This window comes from Ursus arctos, unplaced genomic scaffold (assembly GCF_023065955.2).
Source record: "Ursus arctos isolate Adak ecotype North America unplaced genomic scaffold, UrsArc2.0 scaffold_34, whole genome shotgun sequence".
In the NCBI taxonomy this organism is placed as follows: Eukaryota; Metazoa; Chordata; class Mammalia; order Carnivora; family Ursidae; genus Ursus; species Ursus arctos.
The window spans coordinates 4,152,749-4,175,988 of record NW_026623030.1 but is presented as its reverse complement, the minus strand read 5'-3'; the positions used below and the strand labels follow the sequence as shown (position 1 = coordinate 4,175,988).

Below are 23,240 nucleotides of genomic sequence, written 5' to 3'. Positions count from 1 at the left end.
TTCCCGGAACTTGGTTTACCTCTTCTGAAAACCCTATCCCTCAGGAAACTTGCTGAGGGCAGCCCACGCCTAGTCCCCGTCCGCGCACACTTGTCCCGAGCACTGCGGCCGGAGACTCGGTCCACCTTCCCCCGCACACCAGTCCTGGGCATCCGGAGGGAGTAGCCCCCGACCGGGTCCACATTTCCACTTACACCTGCCCCAGGCACTGACCAGGGGTTTAGCCCGGAACCCCTCCACCTTCCGGCGCACACCTGCCCGGGGCACCAGCTGGGGATTAGCCCGGGACCCCGCCACCTTCCCGAGCACACCTGCCCTGGGGCAGCGCAGACCCGTCCTCGCTCCCGGGTACCGGAAGTGTGGCTACGCGCGGGACTACTTTTCGCGGACCCTCGGGCGGCGGGCGGAGGGATCCCGCGTAGGGTTCGTGTGGAGAGGACCTGGTGCGGGACGCGGCCTGGGGCAGTGCGCCTGCGCGGCCGCCGCCGCCGCCGCCGCCCGTCTGCCCGCGTGAGGGGAGCTACCGCCACCGCCGCCGCCACCGCCGTCTCGGCCCCGCGCCCGCCATGGCGCAGATCCTCCCCATCCGTTTCCAGGAGCACTTTCAGGTGAGACCCGGGCTCTGGCGCCGAGGCCGGGCAGGCTACAGGGCGGGTCGCGCGCTCCATCCTGTCAGCCGCGCCCCCGGCCGCCCCGCCTCCCGCGGGACCGGGCGGGGGCCGCTGACTGACCCGCCGCCCAGACCCGCGGCCCCCGGCCCTCGGCCCTGGACCCCGACTCCGGTGGACGCGGCGCACAGACCCGGGCCGGCCCGGGTGGGCGGGTCGGTGTCGAGGCGAGCCGGCCGGTGCAGTGGGAGGGCGCGGTGGCTCGCACGTGCGGCCCCGCCAGGTGTGCTGGTCGCTGAAACCCGTTATCCGGTAGCGACGGTAGTCCTTCTCGGGCGGCTCAGACCTCGGTGGCATGCAGAGAATGCCGGGTGAGGGAAACCGAAGATCTGCCGAAATGTCCCCTTTCAGTGGTTTTGGGAGCTGTAAGCCCACTGACGAGCGATGCACTCGGATTCCAGTCGCAAGCTTTACAACTTTAAAATCTGAGTCTGAGCCTAATTTTCCCCTTTGCGTCTCTCAGTTCTTAAATCTGAGTTTGCGTCTCTTGGCTACCGAAGTCACTGGAGTAGTTTCGTGGGGGGAAGGATCGTCAAATCGTGTGACCAAAGAGGAAGAGGGATCATGGTGTGTTTTAATAAGACCCTTTTAATACAATAACACTTCCCCCCAAAGTTTAGCTTTTTTTTTTTTTTTAAAGATTTTTCTTATTTATTTTGACAGAGATAGAGACAGCCAGCGAGAAAGGGAACACAAGCAGGGGGAGTGGGAGAGGAAGAAGCAGGCTCATAGCGGAGGAGCCTGATGTGGGGCTCGATCCCATAACGCTGGGATCACGCCCTGAGCCGAAGGCAGACGCTTAACCGCTGTGCCACCCAGGCGCCCCCAAAGTTTAGCTTTTTAATGAGGTCCCAGTTTGTTGTTGTTCCAGCTTTCCTAATAGAGTTGTGCCTTAGGGAAATAAAGATTGGCTGCCTGTTTGACCGAGGGTTGTGTAGTGGCACCGTGTACAATGCTTCACTCACATCACACGCATGTGTCACACCTGTGAAGGGTGATATGATTCTCATTTTACAGGTGAGGAGGTGGGGTAGATGAATAGTTGCCATTGGCTCTGTGCTTTATGTTAAATCATCACAATCCTGGGGCACCTGGGTGGCTAAGTCTGTTAAGCGTCTGACTCTTGATCTCAGCTCAGGTCTGGATCTCACAGTTGTGAGTTGGAGCCTCCCCCTCCCCCGTTGGTCTTCACGCTGGGCATGGAGATAAGATCCCATAAGATCCATATGATCTTTCCTGTTTTCTAGATGATAAACTGTGGCACAAAGATGATAAATAAGTTGTCCAGTCATTCAGTAAGTTAAGAGCAGGTTTCAGACTCAGGTCTTTGTGACTACACTGCGGGATTACAAGGAATGTGGTGGATTGGAAGGTCTTTTTTTTCACAGCACAGAGCACTTTTAACTGTATCCAAATAGGAAAGGCCCCGGGAGTATAGTGACCGGTCAGATCCTCTTATTATGCAGATTGGAAACTTAATCCCTAGAGGATTCTTCCGTTGTCACTTGGTTAGTGATACAGCTGTGATTGTGTGGAGGTAGAAGTCTCCTGAACACCCATCTCTTGACAGTAATGTGAAATAGCAAAATACTACTGCTGCTGCTAATTAGAACAATATAATAATGTGAGCCATTTTATTGAGCCTTTTTTCTTGCTCATCACTATACCATGTATTTTATAAATCTCATTTAATTTAGTCTTTATCATAACTGAGGCACAGAGAGTAAGCAATAAATGTAAAGTTACACAACTAGTAAGTGACAGCTTGGGTTCTGACTATGATCTCTGACTCCAGAGCCTGTGCTTTAGCCGCTAAATATGTTCCCTTCAAAAGGCAAGGAAGCAGTAAGGCATTTTAAGTTCCTCCCGAAGTTCATAATGTCTTGAAGAAATATATTCTATTACCTGAAAAATACTCGTGACTTGTTAACATACTGGCCATGTAAATGTGGTTTGTGGTCTCTAGCATTAACCAGCTGTTGAGGTTGCTCGGCACTCCTTGCTTTTCTAGTCTGGACACTCTCCCTTAGCTGCAGACATTTCAAAATTTCCTCTTGTTCCTTAAATCTCTGATCCCGCCACTCCCCCTTGCTGGCAACAGATGATTGGAGAAACAGAAGCCATAAACTGGGATATTCCTCACCTTCATGCCTGCAGCCTTACAAACTTGTCTGCAGTTGCTCTTTTCTGCCTTCCTGTTATCTCAAAAGTGGGTTTTTTTTTTCTCTTGTGTGTGTTCTGGATCCTACGTTCTTCCCCTGTTTAACAGGGCCTTGCTCAGTAGCATCTTTGCTTTCCTGTGTTTTCATCCATTCCCTCTTGGTGGCTTCTTCCCTGTTTGTGTTTAACCATGTTCACCTCTCTTCTGTCTTTATGCAAACAAACTTCTCCCTCTCCCCTGGACCCTTGAAGCTCTTATCTCACAGCTAGACATAACGAAAAAATTACCTTATCCCTCTATCTCTTCCCTTATATTCCTTAATAACTTGCAGTCTGGTTTTTGCCCCCGCTGTTCCCCTGCATCTGTTCTTGCCAAGGTCACAAGTTGTCATGCAGACTTTTTTGTAAAGGACCGGATAGTATATAGGTTAGGCCTTTGAGGGCCATGTATTGTCTCTTGTCACATATTCTCCCACCCCCCCTTTTTTTTTAAATTTTGTAAAAAGTGTAAAACCCATTTTTAGTTGGGCTATACAAAAACAGCCTGTAGTTTGCCAGCCCCTGCTACAAAAAAATGAGTTCAAACCCCAGCATCACAAACATCTTCGATAGTTGACACTGTGCTTTACTGCCTCCTCATGACCCTTTCTCTGTTGCTTTTGGTCCTACCACAGTCTCCCAGGGTTTCTCCTATCTCTCTGCCCACACCCAAGTTTCCGTTGTGGGCTCCTCTTAGGAATAAGCCTGGGGTCTGTCTTGAGCCCCTTTATCTTTTCATTTTGTATGCTCTACTGGGTGATTTGTATGTATTCCCATATGCTCAGTGTTCCCAGGCAGGCTGCATATTTTTGCTGAGCCTCAGAGATGCATGTAGGAGAGACATTAGCAGGCTCTGGCTAAGAGCAGAGACCGAGGACAAACGGAAGGGTTTGAATTTGAACTCAGGCACTTACTGGCCAAGTGAATTTGGGCAATTTTTGTAATCTTTTTGTGTGTTCATCTCTACATCTATAAGATAGAGATAAAACGTATAGTTTTTATTTCACAGAGCTATTGTGAGATTTTGAATTAATAAATGTGATAAATGTAAGGTGTGGGACAGTGTCTGGTACCTAATAGTAAGAGTGTCTGGCTTAAAGTTCATTGGTGAATGCTTCCGTCTTGCTTTCAGGATGAAAATGCCAGACTCCCCAGTGCCCTGTAAAGCCCTGCCTAATCCAGCACCTGCTCAGCTCTCTTGCTGCTCCCCGTCTTGTCCTTCAGAACCTTCCCTGGAGCCCAACACTCTTACCTGTGGGCTTTTGCACATGTTACTGCCTCTTTCCCAGAATGTTCTTCCCCTCGCTTTTTAAATTTTTATTTATTTATTTTATTTTATTATTTGAGAGCAAGAACAGAGAGAGCACGTGCACGCACGAGCAGGGGGTAGGGGCAGAGGGCAGAGGGAGAAGCGACTCCTCGCTGATGCAGGACTTGATCCCAGGACCCTGGGATGCCGACCTGAGCTGAAGGCGGATGCTTAACTGACTGAGCCACCCAGGCGCCCTCTTCCCCTCACTCTTATTTACCCAGCCAAGCTCTAGTTAGCCTTCTGCTCAAATGACAGGAAGCTGTCCCTGACATGTTGGAATTAGGAGCCCTTCCTCTGTGCCTGCATAGCTTTGGGGCTTCCCTCATGATGGCCCACCATATGGTGTATAAGTGGTCACTTTCCCTACTGGACTGCAAGCTCAGGATTGCCTCCAATCTGCAGTTGTATTCCCACTGCCTAGTATATAATAGACCCTGAGATCTTTGAAGGAGTAAAGCCAATTTCATATTGAAATGTTTGTATAATCAATGACTGATTAGTTGTAATGTAGATTGTCTAATGACAGTTTGTAGGCTTTTCCAGGCCCTCCCTATAGCTCACCTGTAACCAATTTACTGTAAGTCTACTTTAAGAATACTGTTTATCTCACATTTTGTTTCTGCACCCACCCCCCCCCCCACCGCCATGGCTACCATATCACTTTATATTTTGTGAATCTAATTATCTTGTTTCTGTTTTTAATTTCAGTTTGTTTCATATGAAAATTCTTCGGTCAGATTTTCCCCAGAGGAAGAACAATAGTATTATAATGGTCAGTGGGAAAATAGAAATCAGCGTATAGGGGGGCGCCTGGGTGGCTCTGGATTTTGCTGGGGTCATGATCTCGGGGTCATGGGATTGAGCCCCATGGGGGGCTTCATGCACAGCAGGGGGGTCTGCTTGGGATTCTCCTTCTGCCACTCCCTCCCCCCCCCAAGATAAAGAAATCTTTAAAAAAGAAAAAAACCAAATCAGTGTATAGGAACTTTTATTCTCCTTTTTAGGAATGTACCCAGAGAAGAAGCTGTACTTCTGTATCTAATGCATTATAATAAAGCATCCTTCCACTTCAGCTTGAGATACTACCAATTTATGTACCTTTACTTATCCTGTCACTCTGCTTTTGAGAGGAGGACTAGTTCTGCAGAAATATTTTTCTTCTATGTACTATTTGAACTTTTTTATATTCAGATATTTGAGTTTGAAGGTTGTTGCTATTTATGTTGAGAATGGAAAAAAGCTAAAGAGCTAGAACCGATGACACCTTGATTCAGAAGAGGAATATGTGGAACAGCTCAGTACACAGAGACCATATGAATACATTCCCTCAAGATTTTGATACGTAGCATATCTCTGAGGTGATGTTCTTAACAGAGTCTGCCAAGGTGATCTATGTAAATTATAGGAGCAACGTGGTCTCTAGTCTTCATCAGTGCTTCCCAACCTAGGCTGGGAAACACCTCCATAGGCGCCCATCTTAAACGTTAAATCAGAATCTCTGAGAGGTGGGGACTTTGGCCTTTCTTTCCAGGTGAGTCTCACAAGTAGCTGGATTGAATCAATCTTTAATTCATAATTAAAGAGATTGATGTTTGAAGCCTTTTACACGTGAGTAGGGAAGGCAGAATTCTTTTTTTTTTTTTTAAGATTTTTTTTAAATTTATTTATTGACAGAGAGAGACAGCCAGCGAGAGAGGGAACACAGCAGGGGAGTGGGAGAGGAAGAAGCAGGCTCCCAGCGGAGGAGCCCAATGTGGGGTTTGATCCCGGAACACCGGGATCACGCCCTGAGCCGAAGGCAGACGCCTAAAGACTGCGCCACCCAGGCGCCCCAGGGAAGGCAGAATTCTAAGGAGTAGATTGAGCTTGAATTGAAAACAGTCATGTGCACCTGTGTCTGCTGGAGAGGCCCCAGGGGGTCACTCTGAAAAGGGATGCCGTACTCACAGCCTAGTACATGTTTGTTTATGTTGCCATTACATAGCCATCGTATTTTGTGAAATGGTTTTTGGTATACTAAGACAAACAACAGTAGGCTCCTTGTGTCCCGAAATTGTTGTGCACCCATGTAAAATGTTTTTAAGGTCTTGTGTAAGCTGTTAAATTTAGTCCTGGGTGAACTGATGATTTTTGTATTGGAAGTAAATACTGGGCCAGTCATTTACCTTCTGACTTTCTTATTTACGAAGTGAAGAAAGTAGTCACCCGGTCACCCAGGGTGTGTGGAAGGGTCAGCCTTTGCGAGAGTATCCACAACAGTGACATGGTAATTGAGCAAATATTAAATGAATTCGGACAGGTCCTCCTTGGAAGAATCATTGATCACCACAGAACATATTTAAGTGTTCAAAATCTCCAAACTGCGCTTTTTGAGTTTATTGGGTTAAAAGAGTTACCGTGTGCTAGGAGGATCTTAGTCAAGGTCCCTTTCCACCAGATTCTTGAGCAAAATTTATAGCTAGGGCAAAGTCTGTCTGGAACAAGCTTTAAAGTAATACATATACATGGGAAGAATAGCCCCCAATAGAACGTATAAATGAAAATTAAACCTTTCTGGACAACTGGGTGTCTCAGTAGATTAAGTGTCTGCCTTCCACTCAGGTCATGATCCCAGGGTCCTGGGATGGAGCCCCACGTCAGGCTTCTTGCTCTGCGGGGAGCCTGCTTCTCCCTCTGCCTGCCGCTCCCCCTGCTTGTGCGCTCTCTCTCTCTCTCTCTTTCTCTTTGATAAATAAATATATAAAACCTTTAAAAAAATTAAGCTTTCTGTTCAAACACTGGGTTTCTTTTCCCAGAAGAAACTACTATTAAGGAAATTATTATATCTTTCAAAAAAATGATTAAAAGAATCCTGTTACAAAATTCCCCTCCTTTTGCTTTTGTAACTTAACAGAGTTTGAAGATCTTTCTTTAAGATTACATACAGATTGCAGCATGTATTTGACAGTATTGCTTACTAATAGCCTTCTGGGGCAGTAGTTGTTGACACCTGTCACCCCATCCTGTAAGTATTTCTTTGCTTTCCCTTGCTGTTTCACCGAATCTATTCCTTTCAGTCTGTTCTATATTTTCTTCTTTTGCTTCTCTTGCTTGAGTCCTGCTGGCGGCCTGCATGCCAGGGAGAGATTACGATCTCCCTTGGCTGGCTGAAGAAGGATGCCACAGAGCTGGGCCAGCAAAGTTCAATGACAAAATTAGAATCCAAGCAGATCTTGACAGGCTGAAATCCAACTAGTTGACATTTAACAGGTATAAATATAGGGTCTTATGCATTGGTTTTAAAATACAGAAAACCTACATTGGTGTAATTTGAGAGAAGTTCTGTAAAGCATGATACAGATGTAATTTTTAGAGTACCCTGAACTAACCTAGTCCTAGAATTTTAGGTTAGTTCTAGAAAAGACCTCAGTATCATCATTCTTCATAGGTCCTCATTTACAAAGCTCCCTCTTTAAGCTAGGAAAAAGCTTGCTGGTAAGTTTGACATATAAAATATATATTTTTAAGTTACTGTAAATTATTTTCTTGACTGCCTAAAACTTGTAACTTCTTTCCTAATTAATTATTGAACATCCATGTACTGGGCACAGTGATAAGGCAGTGAATGAGCCTGAGGACACATATATACAGGAAAAAGGACTAGCATCTTCAAAGACAAGAGGCATGAAAACCTGAGGTGTTCAGTGCAACTGGAACGTTTTGGCTCTTTGATACGGGCAATTGGTGTTTTCACCAACAGCCCTGTGTAAACACAGCTGCAACCCTCCCAGTCAGACTGCCATCCCTAAGCCCCTTAAATATAGAAACCACAGGACTGTTGGATGAGTAATTTCTTTTTATGTTTTCCCCAGTGTCAAATTTGAATTTGGATTCATTTAATTGCAGGCCTTGAGACCAGAAAAGGATTATTAGGTAGTATCTTGTGTACTTTTGCCTAACTCGTATATGGACTGTTTTAAATGTGTTACCTTTCAGAATAATTATTATAGGAATCAGGAGTCCGTAGTTACAACTACTAACTAATGAGAAAACATCGCTTTGAGCATACCACTTCTCTGGGATTCTGTTTCTGCATATGGAGTAAAGCTCAGTGGTATTTGATATTTATTTACTTATTTATTTATTATTTATTTAGAGAGCGCGAGGGCATGCACGCACAGGGGGGAGAGGGAGAATCTGAAGCAGAACCCCCAACCCCCGTCATTGAGCGTGGAGCCCACTGTGGGGTTTGATCCCACAACCCAAGAGCATGACCTGAGTCAAAATCAGGAGTTAGAGGCTGAACTGACTGAGCAGCCAGGCGCCCTGGTATTTGATATTTTGGATGTAATAGTTCTTTTTGTGGGATTGTCCTGTGTTTGGTATCCCTGGCCCTAGCCCAGTAAATACTAGTGGTGTTCCGTAGTCATTGTGCAATTCAAATTGCCCCTGTCTGTTTCCAAAGACTACAGGATACCACCGCTGTTTGAGAACCACCGTCTTCCTTTCTTCTAGTTCTAATAGTCTCTGACTTATTTTTGGATGCACTGTTCTCAGTGTCTTTACCTTTTCCAAATGCCATGAATGCATGTATATGCTCTTGTGGACTCAGTCACTAATATTTAAGAACGTACTGTGCTCAAGAGATTGAGTACAAATATTTCTTAAGATTTGGAGTTGAAATCAGAATGTTGCCATATTAACCCAACATGATCCCCAAACTAAGAATAAAGTGAAAATTTAGAAAATCTAGGCCCACTTAAGTGTATGGCTCTGAAATGTAAAGATTTGACAGTGTTGGGTGCTTGAGTGTTAGGGTGCTCCCTATACTATATGCTTATATAGTATAATGCTTATAATAATTCATAATAAAAAAAGGAAGACTGTGTAGGTCTCCTGGGAACTTACTTTCACACTGTTTGCTTCTCCTCCCCGCCCCCGCCTCTGCTCCCAAGGAACTTTTCATTGTCCTATTATCAGCAACTTCATATAGTTCAACCTAATAGTAATTGTAAGTCTCCACAGTCTGTGGGCTCTGGATAGTGTGACTGTATCTTATGTATCTTACTGTTTTCAGAGTCTAGTTAGTGGCTAGTGGGTAGTATATATTCAGTACTTATTCATGGAATGAGTGTATGAAAATTACTTGCTATGAAAAAGTCTCAACTTTCATTCACTACACTACATTTACTGCCATTAAGCTGCTACTTCAGATGTGTGAAAATAAAATGTGAATTTCAAACAACTCAGTATCATGGCTCAGAGCACAAGCTTTATTCACAACTGTCTCATCATTAATCAGCATTGTGACTTTGGGAAGATTTCTTAACCTAAAAGCCTTGTGTTGCTCTAGTATAAATTGTGTGTGGCATAGCTTGCCTCCTGAGTTAGCAGAAAGGTGGATGAGGTGACCTGTTGTCCTGGAGCCTGTTCCACTCAGCAGCTGGAATAGTCAATATGTGCTAGACTCTACCAGAAGAAACAAATAAGATACAGTCCCTGCTTTTGAGGAGTTCATGGGAAGAAATGATCGAATAAAGAATTATACTAGCAGGGGGCGCCTGGGTAGCGCCTTCGGCTCAGGGCGTGATCCCGGCGTCCCGGGATCGAGTCCCACATCGGGTTCCTCCGCTGGGAGCCTGCTTCTTCCTCTCCCACTCCCTTGCTGTGTTCCCTCTCTCGCTGGCTGTCTCTCTGTCTTATAAATAAATAAAATCTAAAAAAAAAAAAAAAAGAATTATACTAGCAGTATCAACAGCCTCATTTGTACCTCTTCCAAAGGCTGATAGTTAATAAGCTTTTTTGCCAGCATAAACTTTTATACAAGTTCACACAGGGTAACAGGTACTAAAGGGTCAAGTCAATAGCAGTAGGGTTTGAATTGAGCAGAACAATGTTCAGAAGCAGATATTTGTAGGTAGGTTTGGGCAAGAGAATTTTATAGAAATAAGCATGATTATTCATAGAGGTGATAGAAATTTCATGAGTGTGTGTTTTCCCAGGGTTTTTCACTGAAGCTTAGCTCATTAATAGGTTTTTTAAAAAACCAGGCACTATGTGTAAAGTGGCCTTTGGAGAAAGGTGCCTGATTTAAGTTTTACACAAATTCAAGCAATCTATCTACCACCAAAGATGTACCAGACCTGTTGACTTTTTATTAACCTTAGGCTTGCCAGGAAATATTTAAACCGGGAAGTTAAATCAGACTTTATGACTTGTGGAGTTGCTTTAAGGAAAAACTCTTGGCTAGTTGTCAGTGCTTGCTTTTGGAGAAACGAGTTTTTGTGTTTTCTTCCTTTCTCTCTTCCCCTGCCTTCACCTCTCCAAGACCCCCTTTCTGCTGAGGCTCTCCTTATTTGTGAGGTATTCTTTGTGGACCCCTCCACCCCTCCTCCCATCTGATGTCTTCCTGTCTGTATCATTCATGGCATCCTTCCTTCTTCCTGGTATTATCCTTATTCTTGTGTGTTCTCATCAGCCTGCGGGAGTGTAAGCTCCTTGAGAGTTGACTCATGGCCTGCTGTTGATGCATTGCCTGTACCTATTAAAGGTGTAGAAACACAAGCCAGTGTTTGCCCTAAATAATCACTTAATGTTAAGTTTTTTCTAAACTCTTGTATAACTTTTCCTCCTCCTTTTGTTAGACTTTGCTATATAGTGGGCTAGATTTAATCTGTTTCAGAGAGGAAAGATTACTTTTAATCACATGTTTCTTTTCTCTTTAGCTCCAAAACCTGGGAATTAATCCAGCCAACATTGGGTTCAGCACACTGACCATGGAATCTGATAAGTTTATATGTGTCCGAGAGAAGGTTGGCGAACAGGCTCAGGTAGTGATTATTGACATGAGCGATCCAATGGCGCCAATCAGGCGGCCCATCTCTGCTGAAAGTGCCATCATGAATCCAGCCTCTAAAGTGATAGCTCTGAAAGGTAAGCCTGATGGGATTTTCAGAAAGGAATTTTACCTCACTTTACCTGCTTTGTTACTTTACATATCAGACAACTGTCAGTGAACTCACAAGAAAGTGTCATCAATAATATTAAACTTAATTCCAAAAGTTTTAGCCAAAGCTATGTTTTACATACCTTATTTAATGAGAGGTCCCCGAGCACCTGAAGTTTTTGTGACATCGCGCATACAGCCAAATACAGGAGGGAGCAAATGCCCAGGGCCTCATTCTCATGACTGCTACATCTGGACAGGCCAACACCACACTGCACATTATCACCAGTAGGGCCTTGTGGTTTCCTGGACTTCCTGATGGGCTGCTTTACAGTGGTGGTCCAGACAACCTAGAGGATGAGCCAAGGTACTACGTCTCTTGTAAAACACATTGATGACTATATAGCTGTTGATTAATAGAATTTTGCTTCCCTGAACTCGGGATGTTGGGTACTTGAAACCTTCTAGTTACTTTGAGAATATAGAATCTTTTCATCTTGCCATGATTTGGGAAATTGAAAGGATTATGTATATACTGGACTTGTTAATATTTTATGGAAGATGTATTTATCACTTACCTTGAAAAGTGAAAGTTCTTTCTGAAGCTAAAATTAGTGAATGCCAAATATTAGCTTTGCCTGTGCTTCTGTTTAATTACAGAAATAGGGTCTACTTTGTCCTTTCAGTAGGTAAATGGACATCTAGGAGTTATGACCTTTCTATTTTAAAAAAGCTGATTTTTTTTTTACTTCAAATGATCTTTTCTTCTATCAACTCTATTTCTTGTCAAAATATTTTTTTGAACAGTATACACTAATGTAAACAGTATAAACTAATTTTAGTTGAAGAAATTGCTAACCTTTATGGATTCTTCATGATTCTTTTGGCTTTTCTGTATTTTCTATTTTGCAATATTTTTGAGAGGCCTTATCTATCATGTCGTTTGCTGTTTGGTATATTCTCTGCGGGTCTCAGAGATAACCAGCATTTTAGTCTTCCTGGTCCTCAGATGCACTTCTCTTTACCAGTGTGAACTGTGGATCTCCTGGAGGGGGTTGTTGGAGTGTGGCAGGGGAATGGAGAGAACTCAGTAACTATGTGCTGTCAGTCCCCTCCAAGCAAAGGCCACTGGCAACACACCTGAAGTTGAACAAGTTGGGTTTATTACTTGAGTCAGCAAGGGCGAAACCACACCATGGGGAGCTGGGACGTATCACACTATTATTAGAGGATGTTAGAAAGAACCTTTTGTAGGATTTGGGATTTGGTTGGGTGATTTGGGGGATGGTCTAAGGAAACAGGAGTTTGCTGTAGATTGGGTGCTGTTGAAAGTAGGAGTAATTTTATAATTAAGTTATCTCAATAAATCTTACCTATAAAGAAGGGCAGATTAGAGTGAGGATAAAGCTCGCATTGTGGCATTGGTTAAAGAAGTAGTGGTTACTCATTTCAGCCACGAGAGGGGCTGTTGGTATTTTGTGGGTTGCACGTTTACCTTGTTTTTATCTGTACTTAGTAAAATTCTGAAGTGACCTTGCTTTGTCTCACTTTATCATGGTCTTGGAGGGACTTGTCTGAAGTTGGTGTTCTCTGAGATGGTTTATGGCCACTAGGAGAGCAAGATGGCCTGGCTGTGAGGACCAGGCCAGCTTTCTGATGGCAAGGGCTGGTACTTTTTTTTTTCATTCTCAGTGTTCATGTGAATTTTTTCAGCTATAGTAATTGAGTGCTGTTTTCTTCTGCATGAGAAAGTGTGAGCTGTGATAAAATTTTAAGTATCCTGTTTTTACTGCAATCTTAGGCATTAGGCCATTAGGGTGATCTTGGACCCTTGTAGTACAAATTGTGGACAAGTGTAGCAGTGTGTTTCAAAGACCCTAGACCAAAATGAGGAAAACTTTCTTTTTTTTTTTTTTAAGGTATTTGTACAGCAGCTGAATTACAGAGATAATTTAATTATACTTTTATTGTTTCATATGACTTAACTGTTCCATAGGTCCCAGTGTAAAAGCATAAAAGTGAAATCAAGGGGCTTGGTCTTGAATCTCACAGATACCCCATTTTGACTGGTGAACTCTTGTGATTGGAAGGGGGCTTGTGATGAGATGGACCTTTTTTTTTTTTTAAAAAGGTCTGCCATCACAGTTTGCCCTTTTATCTGGCTGAGACTTCCTGAGGTGCTCAGCCCATATCACTGCCCATCCTTCTGGAGAAGCTTGGAGCATATTCACTCACCCCAGTCTCTCTTCAGACTGTCTCTACTGGTGCTTTTGTGGTGAATATTTTAAAACCAGAGATACATTTTTACCCTTGACTAAAAAGAACAGGAAGCGGGGGTAGAATTCCTCATCAGTTGGTCATCATCTTAATGGCACATTAGTACGCTAAGTGAAGGATCAGTAAATTGTTGGTTTTATACAGCCCCAAGCTAAGAATGGTTTTTATATTTTTAAAGAGTTGTAAAAACAGACAAATCTGTGACAAAGATCTTATATGTCCCTATATAGAAAAAGTTGACTGACCACTTGCATTACTTGCCCAAGTATATTTTTCACTTTTATTATGAAACATAGCCCTTTGAGTAGTCTCGTGTATTTCTTTTTACAAACTCTAACTTTTTCCCTTAATTTTTAGAGGTAGATTGCATATAGGCTAATACAGTGCTAGCCTAGCAGTTAGCTCTTGGCCCAGGTGGGGAGGGGAGAGGTGGTGAGATGGAGCCCCCTTGTGGTAGCACATTCTTCACCTTGACAACTGGAATCGGACAGCAGGTTGATTCCCAAAGGAGGTTGGTAGGGTTTTCTTGTTTTGTTTTGTTTTGTTTTGTTTTGTTTTGTTTTATTCTTCGCGACACTAAATATTTTGTACATCATGTAAAACAAGTTCTTTTTAACCAGTTTAAGGACAGCTTGACAAGTTTTCGAAGTAGAGGAAATTTCCTCTATGATCCCAGGCTATTTGAAACTAAAAGGTACCCCAGCCTACAGTTGAACTTGTAGTCTAGTCTTTTTTTCTTTCTTAACCATTTTATTCAGGTATAATTTATCTGCCATAAAATCCACTTATTCTAAGTGTAGAGTTCGGCGATTTTTAGTAAATTTATTGAGTTGTGGAACCACCACCATGCTCTAGTTTTAGAACATTTCTACTACCCCAGAAAGCTCCTTTATTCCTATTTGCAGTCATTCTCCACTCCCACCTTCAGCCCTAGGCAGCTACTGATCTGTTTTCTGACTATAGATTTGCTGTTTCTGGAAGTTTCAAATAAGGAAATCATACAGCATACAGTCTTCTATATCTGGCTTCCTTCAGTTAGCGTAGTATGTTTGAGGTTCATTCATGTTGTAGCTTGTATCAGTAGTTAGTACCTTTTTATGGTTAAGATTTCAATGCTTCATTATTCCATGGATATATCACATGTTGTTTCTCTGTTTACCAGTTCAATGGACATTTGGATTGGTTCCAGTTTTTGGCCATTAAGGATATTGCTGCTATGAACATTTGCCTTCAAGTTTTTGTGTGGATGTATATTTCCATTTTTCTTGGGTAAATACCTAGGAGTGGAATTGCTGGATCATATGGTAAATTTTTTTAGCTTTTTAAGATACCACCAAACTGTTTTCCAGAGTAGCTATACCATTTTGCTTTCCTGCCAACAGTGTATGAGGATTCTAGTTTTTGCAACATATATACAAACTTGATGTTGATATTGTCTTTTTTTATTATAGCAATTCCATTTATATATCTTTTGTATTTTTTTGCCATTCATGTATCTTGTTAGAGAAGTGTCTGTTTAAATCTTTTGTCCATTTCTTAGTTGGCTTATTTGTCTTATTGAATTTTAAGGATTCTTTATATATTCTGGCTATAAATTATTTTTCAACTCTGTGATCTACATATTTTCTCCCAATTTGTAGCTCATCTTTTTATTTTCCTAATGTATCTTTTGAAGAAAAAAAATTAATTTTTATAAACCCCGGTTTACCAATTTTTCTTTAATGGATCATGATTTTGGAGTCCTACCAAGAGTGTTTAGCCTAACCGAAATCATGATGATTTTCTATTTTTTCTTCTAATGGTTTTTTAGTTTTAACTCTTAATTTAGGTCCATAGTCTGTTTTGAGTTAATTTTTGTGTATGGTGTGTGGTAAGGATGTAAGCTGCTGCTGCTGTTGCTTCTTCCTCTTCTCCTTCTTCCTCACTGCTGCTGCCTCCTCCTCCCCCTGCCCCACTTCTTTTTTGGTGGGCTAAGGGCATTCAGTTGTCCCACCCAGAATCATTTGTTGAAAACACTACTTTTCCGCATTGAATTATCTAGGCACCTTTGAAAGTAAAAGTCAATTGACCATAAATAGAAAGATCTATTTCTGGACTCTCAGTTCTGTTCCATTGATCCATATTCCCAACCTTGTTCCAGTTACTTGATTACTATGGCTTTATGGTAAGTTTGAAATCAGATAGTGTTGGTACTCCAACTTCATATTTTTCAAAATAGGTTTTTTTAAAGATTTTATTTATTTTTTAGAAAGAGAGAGTGCAAGAGGGGGGAGCAGTGGGGGAGGGAGAGGAAGAAGGAGAGAATCTTCAGCAGACTCTGACTGAGCGCGGAGCTCTACATGAGGCTCAGCTCGATTTCACAACCTTGAGATCATGACCTGAGCTGAAACCAAGAGTCACAGGCTTAACCAACTGAGCTACCCATGGCACCCCATGATTGTTTTTATATGTAGCTGGATTTGGTTTATTCATATTTTAAGGACTTTTCTATTTTTGTGATGATTGGTCTGTGGTTTCTTGTAATGTCTCTGACTTTGGAATTAGGTTAGTATTGGCCTTATAGAATGAGGTGGGGAGTGGTCCCTGTTCTGCTTTCTGAGTTTGTGAAAGACCTGTTACTTCTATCATCTTTGAGTATTTGATAAAATTCAACAGTGAAAGCCTTCTGAGCTTGGGTTTTCTTTGTTAGATGATTTTTAAATTAAGAATTCCTTTACTTGCTGTAGATCTGTTCAGATTTTCTTTCTTGTGTCAATTATGGTAATTTATCTTTCTAGGAATTTATATCCAAATCCTCTACTTAAGTCTTCTAATGTGTTGACATAAAATTTTCATACTATTTACTCATAATCCTTTTAATTTCTTCAAGATCACCTATGATGTCCTCTCTCTTATTTCTGATTTTGGTAATTTGGGTCTTATCTTTTTTTCTTGATCAGTTTAAGGCTTGTCAATTTTCTTTCTTTCTTTTTTTTTTTAAGATTTTATTTATTTATTTGTCAGAGGGAGAGACCACAAGGAGGGGGGCAGGGGGAGCAGCAGGCAGAGGGAGAAGCAGACTCCCCACTGAGCAAGGAGCCCGATGAGGGACCCAATCCCAGGATGCTGGGATCATGACCTGAGCCGAAGGCAGACACTTAACTGACTGAGCCACCCAGGCGTCCCCTTTTCTTGATTGTTGTGAAAAGACAACTTTTTGTTTTATTGATTTTCCTTTATTATTTTTCTGTTCTCTTTCCATGATTTTTGCTCTACTCTTAATTTTTATTTTTTGTTGCTTTGGGTTTAGTTTGCTCTTTTTGTAGTTTATTAAAGGTAGAAACTTACTTTATTAATTTGAGATCTTTTCTCATCTTGATGTTTAAAATGATATATTTTTCTTCAGGTACTGCCTTAGCTGCAACCCCAAAATTGATGTTATGCCTTTTATTTCATTCATTTCAACATATTTTCTAATTTTCTTTGTAATTTCTTCTTTGACCCATGGGTTATTTAGAAGTATGTTGTTGAATTCCAAAGTTTGGGAATATCTCACACTTTTTCTGTTGATTTTTAATAATTTTGTTGTAATCAGATATTTTATATGATTTCAAAATTTAAAATTTCTTGACACTTTTTTATAAGCCAGCATATGATCTATCTTAGAATATGTTTCAGATATACTTGGAAAGAGTGTATTGTATTTTCTTCTAAAGATGTTAGGTTGAATTGGTCAGTAGTGTTCAAGTATATTTTTCTGTCTGGTTGTTTTATTTTATTATTGAGAGTGGGATATTGAAATCTCCAAGTTTTTTCAATTTTTAAGAATTGTAGCTAAATACATATAATGAAATTTATTATCTTAACCATTTTTTAGTGTATAGTTCAGTGGTCTTAAATACATTCATAGTGTTGTACACCCATCAGGACCATCCACCTTCAGTACCGTTTTCCTTTTGCAAAACTGAAACACTGTACTCATTAAACAGTAGCTGCTCATTCCTTCCTGTCCCAGTCCCCAGAAACCACCATTCTACTTTCTGTCTGTATGATTTTGGCTAGTCTATGCACTTAATATATGTATAATCATACAGTATTTGTCTTTTTATGACTGGATTATTTCACTTGGCATGATGTGTTTGTTTGTTGCTTGCAGTCTTTTTTGATTCAAAGTTTATTTTGTCTGAAATTAACCATCCCTGCTCTCTTGATTACAATTTACATGGAATATCTTTTTTCATCCTTTCACTTTTGACCTCTTTGTGTCTTTGGATCTAAAGTGAGTCGTGTAGGGCGCCCGGGTGGCACAGCGGTTAAATGTCTGCCTTCGGCTCAGGGCGTGATCCCGGCATTATGGGATCGAGCCCCACATCAGGCTCCTCCGCTGTGAGCCTGCTTCTTCCTCTCCCACTCCCCCTGCTTGTGTTCCCTCTCTCGCTGGCTGTCTCTATCTGTGTTAAATAAATAAATGAAATCTTAAAAAAAATAAAGTGAGTCTTGTAGACAGCATATAGTTGGATCATGTTTTTATATCTGTTCTGCCAGTCTATGTCTTTTGATCCATTTACATTTAATGTATTACTGATGAGGAAGGACTTCTATCATTTTACTATTTCTTTTCTATATACTTTATACTTTTTTGTCCTTCATTTCCTGCATTACTATCTTTGCTTATGTTTAGTTGATTTTTTTTTCAGTGAAAACATTTAAATTTCCTCTTGTTTCTTTTGTGTACATTCTATAGCTGTTTTTTTTATGTTTGCTATGGGGACTATATTTAACATCTTGAAGTTATAACAGTTTAGTTTGAAATTTTACCTGCTTAACCTCAATAACATACAACAGTTCTGTTCCTTTACATCTCCATCCCCACCTCTTTTATTTTTAGTGTCACAGAATTAAATTTTTATATATATAATTTGTCCAAAGACATAAATTAATAATTCTTTCTAATACATTCATCTCTTGAGTTATATAGAAAACAAAAAGTGTAGTTGTAAACCAGTTATGATACTAGCTTTTAGGCTACTCATTGATTTTTTTAATGTTTTAGTCTATTAAATCATGTTGAAAACAAAAAGTGGAGTTATAAACCAAAGTTACAGTAGTACAAGCTTTTATAACTACCCATGTATTTACCTTTATTGAAATCTTTATTTCTTCATATGGCTTTGAGTTAGTATCTAATGTCCTTTCATTTCAATCTGCAGGACTTCCTTTAGTGCTAGTAGTAACAGACTCCCTTAGCTTCTGTTTATCTTGAAATGTCTTAATTTCTCCCTCATATTTGAAAGACAGTTTTGCTGGATATAGGATTCTTGGTTGATAGAGATTTTTTTTTCCTTTTAGTGATATTACAGTTCTTTTAAAAAATTTATTTCCAAATTGCTTGCTGTTAGCATCGAGAAATTCAATTGATATTTTTGTATACTGACCTTGTACCCTGCAGTATTGTTAATAGGCACCTATGAGCTCTGATAATGGCTTTGTAGATTGTGAATTCTTTAGGATTCTCTTTGTAAACAGTTATGTTGTATGTGAATAAAGACAGTTTTATTTCCTTCTTCATCTTTAAACCTTTCACTTTTCTTGTGTCATTACAGTAGATGGGATATCCAGTACAGTGCCAGATAGAAGTGGTCAGGGAAATAATCCTTGTGTTGGTCCTGATTTGGGGGGAGCAGTATTTCACATTAGCTCTGAATTTTGCATAGATACAAAGATCAGAACTCAGCTTTTTATCAGAGATGGAAACATATGAGTCTCTTGCCAGACGATGGATGCTGAAGCCTTTTTCTAGAACCTAGCTGTCCTCTTGGATGCTAGCCGGTTGAGGCTGTTTCAATTTAAATTAATTGAAATTAAATGAAAGTAAAAGTTCAGTTTCCTTAAATGTGTCTTACAATACACATTTCAAATGCCTAATAGTCACATGTAGCTAGTGTCTTCTGTACTGGTTGTGCAGGTACAGAACATTTCCAACATAGTAGAAAATTCTGTTTGACAGGACCAGTCTAGAATTTAAGACAAAATGACCTTCTTATCTGGAAAAGTTGTTTAATTTGAAGGGATGATAGTATTCTTTCCTGGAAGTTGGAGGTACCAGACAAAGAAAGAATGTCTTGTTTTTGCTAACTTATCCAGGAAAGTATTTTAAAACTGGAAGATACCAGTTTAAAACTGATTCTCTTGGTAGTTGCTTCAAAAGAACTAATTTCTGATTGTTATTCATACATTCTGTATTCATACACTTTTACATTCTTCTGAAGAAGAAGACTCTTCTCAATATTAAGACATCAAAGTGGAGGGTTAATTACACTCAGGCAACTCTTTTCCCTTCTTAATCAGATTAGCTGTAAGTAGTACAACTTAAAGTTATGTTAAAAGGATTCAGAATTAAGAGTGTAAGAATTTGTCTTTCAGATTTTTAATTTATCTTTCTCTAATCTTCATCACATCAAATACTAGCTGGGAAGACACTTCAGATCTTTAATATTGAAATGAAGAGTAAAATGAAGTCTCATACAATGGCAGAAGAGGTGATTTTCTGGAAGTGGGTCTCTGTGAACACTGTTGCCCTGGTGACTGAGACCACAGTCTACCACTGGAGCATGGAAGGTGACTCTCAACCCGTGAAGATGTTTGATAGACATGCCAGTCTGGCAGGGTGCCAAATGATCCATTACCGGACTGACGAGTACCAGAAGTGGCTGCTCCTCATTGGCATCTCAGCTCAGGTAAGCTTTTGGCTGCCTTCAGGCACTGGTCTGATGCAATGGAGAGGTATAATACTGAAGTTGGTACAGGTGTGAGGCAGAAGAAATAGGCCCAGGCCTAAAAGAAATAGCGGTTACAAGAAATCCAAACTGGATCATATGAGAATTTTAATTTAACTTTGGCCTATGGACTCTACTGTATTCCATCAGATTACTTATGTTTATCCTGTAAACTATTTCTGGCACAGTTTTGAGAAGTGAATTGTTGAGGAATTTTGTAGAGCCACTTGGAACCTATAGGTTTATGGAAAGTAGTTTTGGAGCTCCATTTTAAGGGCTTTAATGGAATATCACTAATTGGTATGCTTTTCTAAAGATGTATTTATTCATTTTGGAGAGAGCAAACAAGCACAGGAGGGAGAGGCAGAGGGAGGAGAGGGAGAGACAGTCTTAAGCAGACTCCTTGCTGGGCACAGAGCCTGACATGGGGCTCGATCTCACAACTCTGAGATCACACACGACCTAAGCCAGAACCAAGAGTCAGATGCTTAAAACTGACTGTACCACCCAGGTGCCCCTATTAATTCACAAATTTTTATGATGAAAGTGATAACTTTCTACTGTGCTTCCTTTTTTCATTCCTGGTGGCTAATCTAGTCACCAGATTCTTGACTATAGGATGTTTGGCTTTATATCTTTATTAGCTAATTCTGGCCATTGAATGGTCTTCCATAGCCTAGTGGGAAAGTATAAATGCAGGATTCTAGCACTTAGAAAACTGTCAGACAGTTGAAGAGAGTGCTTTGAGATCCATAAGAGAATATCTTGGGTCAGAGAGGGCCCACAACAGAGGCGGCCTCTAAGCTGCATTTTGCCAGCTATAAAAGTGTACTTGGGAAGGAAACTGTGTGAATGGCTCTTTCTGAGAGTCTGGGGTCATCACTTGGCTGATACCTATAGGATGCACAAAAGGCAGCTAGAGGGGCAAGGCTGAGAGATGGTTGGGGGCAAGACTGAGGTACGTGCTGCTGGCAGTGGGAATTCAGCAGATTTTAAAGTGAGGGTGATATGATTTTCCTTTTATGCATCATAATGGGGTAGAAATAATGCTACCAGTGATGTTGAGGAGGGACCAACATGAAGACTGGAGGCTGGGAAGCTAGTTGACAGGCAGATACAGGAGGAAAGCCATATAGCGTGTTCAGGAGTAAAAACATGTATGAGAAAGGTAAAGAGTGAGCAAAGATGGAAGAAATACTTCTCTCCACTTTCGGAGTCTTCTCCACTCTGCAACTCCCAGGAGAAGTGAGCCATGTGTGATTTAGATGGAATCACTGGCATTGGAGATGAAGAGGAGAGGCAAGACTTGAGATTTTATATCTCAACACTCAATGTGGAGCTCAAACTCACAACCCTAAAATCAACAGTCACACGCTCTAATGACTGAGCCAGCCAGGTGCCCCGAGGCAAGGCTTGAGATTTTAGAGGTGAAATGACTAGAACTTGGTGATGCATGGGACACCTCTCGGGAAGAGGGGAGTAAGATGATGGCCTAGCATCTGTCTCAGAATGAGGCATAGATGAGGGAGAGTTGAAGTACCTCTGCTCTAACCCTTCATCTTTGTTTTACACTGACAAGTTTGTCTCCTCAGGTGACCTGGTAGTTATTTGGTGTAATTTAAGGGACTTGCTTAGTCACAGAGCCTTTTAGTGATAGGCCCATGGCTTCCATTCAGCCCCAGTTACTTCTTATTGTCAGGGCTGAGGGTTAAGCTGGAATGACATATTTGTAGGAAACCTCACATCCTATCTGGAATAATGGGCATTCCCGTTGCTCCCACACATGATAATAACATTGTAATGATTCACCCATAGCAGCTTGTTTGGGTCTGATTGCCCAGGCTTCCATAAAAGGAATAATTTTACACCTAGGACATTTTCTGTGTTTTATCATCTGTTAGCTGGAATAATTTCCTCTTGGGAGTTACTAACCCTAGATAGATGCTGTTTATGGAGTTTTTCTCATATGGAAACTCTACCTTTGGTTTTCCACTGAAAGGAATTGGATGTTGCTGGCCTTTATGGTAGGCAGAGACTGCAGACAGTTCAGGTGTTGCTAATGGAGATGAAGTCAGAGGAGTGTCTGTGATGTGAGGGGTGAGTAGTGTGCCTTACACAGTAGTGTATGTTACTCTGGGATGAATTGTGAGAGAGTCACGAACAGGTAAAATCTGTATGACATATGCTGTCGTGGTAAATTTTCAAGGTGGTATTGGCATGAAAAGAAAAAAATTGATTCACTTTACCTTTGTGAAGCCAGGATGGGAGCTAGAAGATCTCTCTTCCATAGTCCTTCATGCTATTCAAGAGTCAGTGGGAAAGCTATACTTTTTGAGCCTTTATGTTGTTTTCAGAAAGAGGTCCCTAGATTTACAGGACTCTCAACCAAGGAACAAAGTTAGTCACAGTATAGCGTTTATCACTCTTCGCAAATACTTGCCCAAGATACTTTTTGTTTTTGAATTTCCTCTTTATTTCATGAAGTTCAGTCTTTGTACTGAATCTGGTCTGAAAATATGTTTGTTCCCCCAGAAATGATGATGTCTGGGGGTTTGGAATGAAGCTTTGAGCTGATACTTATAAAACTAGATGACATTTAATTCATTCCACACTTAACTAACTCTTTCTCAAAAACCCTTTGCTCCAGTTTGACCTGAGTACTTCAAGTATTATTTTCTTCTTCTTCTTTTTTTTTAAGATTTTATTTATTTATTCGACAGAGATAGAGACAGCCAGTGAGAGAGGGAACACAAGTAGGGGGAGTGGGAGAGGAAGAAGCAGGCTCACAGGGAGGAGCCTGATGTGGGGCTCGATCCCATAACGCGGGGATCATGCCCTGAGCCGAAGGCAGATGCTTAACTGCTGCGCCACCCAGGCGCCCCTATTTTATTCTTCTTAGCCAGAGATCAGTATGTTTTTTCTGTAAAGGCTTAGATAGTAAATATTTTTTGCTTTGTGGGCCAAAAATATTTGGTCTCTCTCACAACTACTTAACTGTGAAGTTTTAGTACAGGCAGCCATAGATAGTATGTAAGTGAATGGCCATGGCTTCATGCCAATACAACTTTACTTACCAAAACAGGTGGGAAAAACCATACAGAAAT

At 41.1% G+C, this 23,240-nt stretch overlaps 1 protein-coding gene across 9 annotated transcripts in view; it reads left to right on the top strand.

Moving 5' to 3' along the window:
- The first annotated feature begins 443 nt into the window (after positions 1-443).
- CLTCL1 (clathrin heavy chain like 1) overlaps positions 444-23,240 on the top strand; it is a 93,757-nt gene continuing 70,960 nt past the window's right edge. For 6 of the 9 annotated variants that reach the window (XM_057305834.1, XM_057305831.1, XM_057305830.1 and 3 more), the window contains exons 1-3: positions 1,333-4,951; positions 10,884-11,091; positions 19,829-20,097. In XM_057305834.1, coding sequence (XP_057161817.1) covers positions 4,898-4,951; positions 10,884-11,091; positions 19,829-20,097 — 531 coding nt within the window. In that variant the 5' untranslated portion in view covers positions 1,333-4,897. Of the gene's footprint in view, positions 609-1,332; positions 4,952-10,883; positions 11,092-19,828; positions 20,098-23,240 lie in introns of those variants that run through there. The other 3 variants (XM_057305835.1, XM_057305832.1, XM_057305829.1) reach the window with 1 other exon arrangement.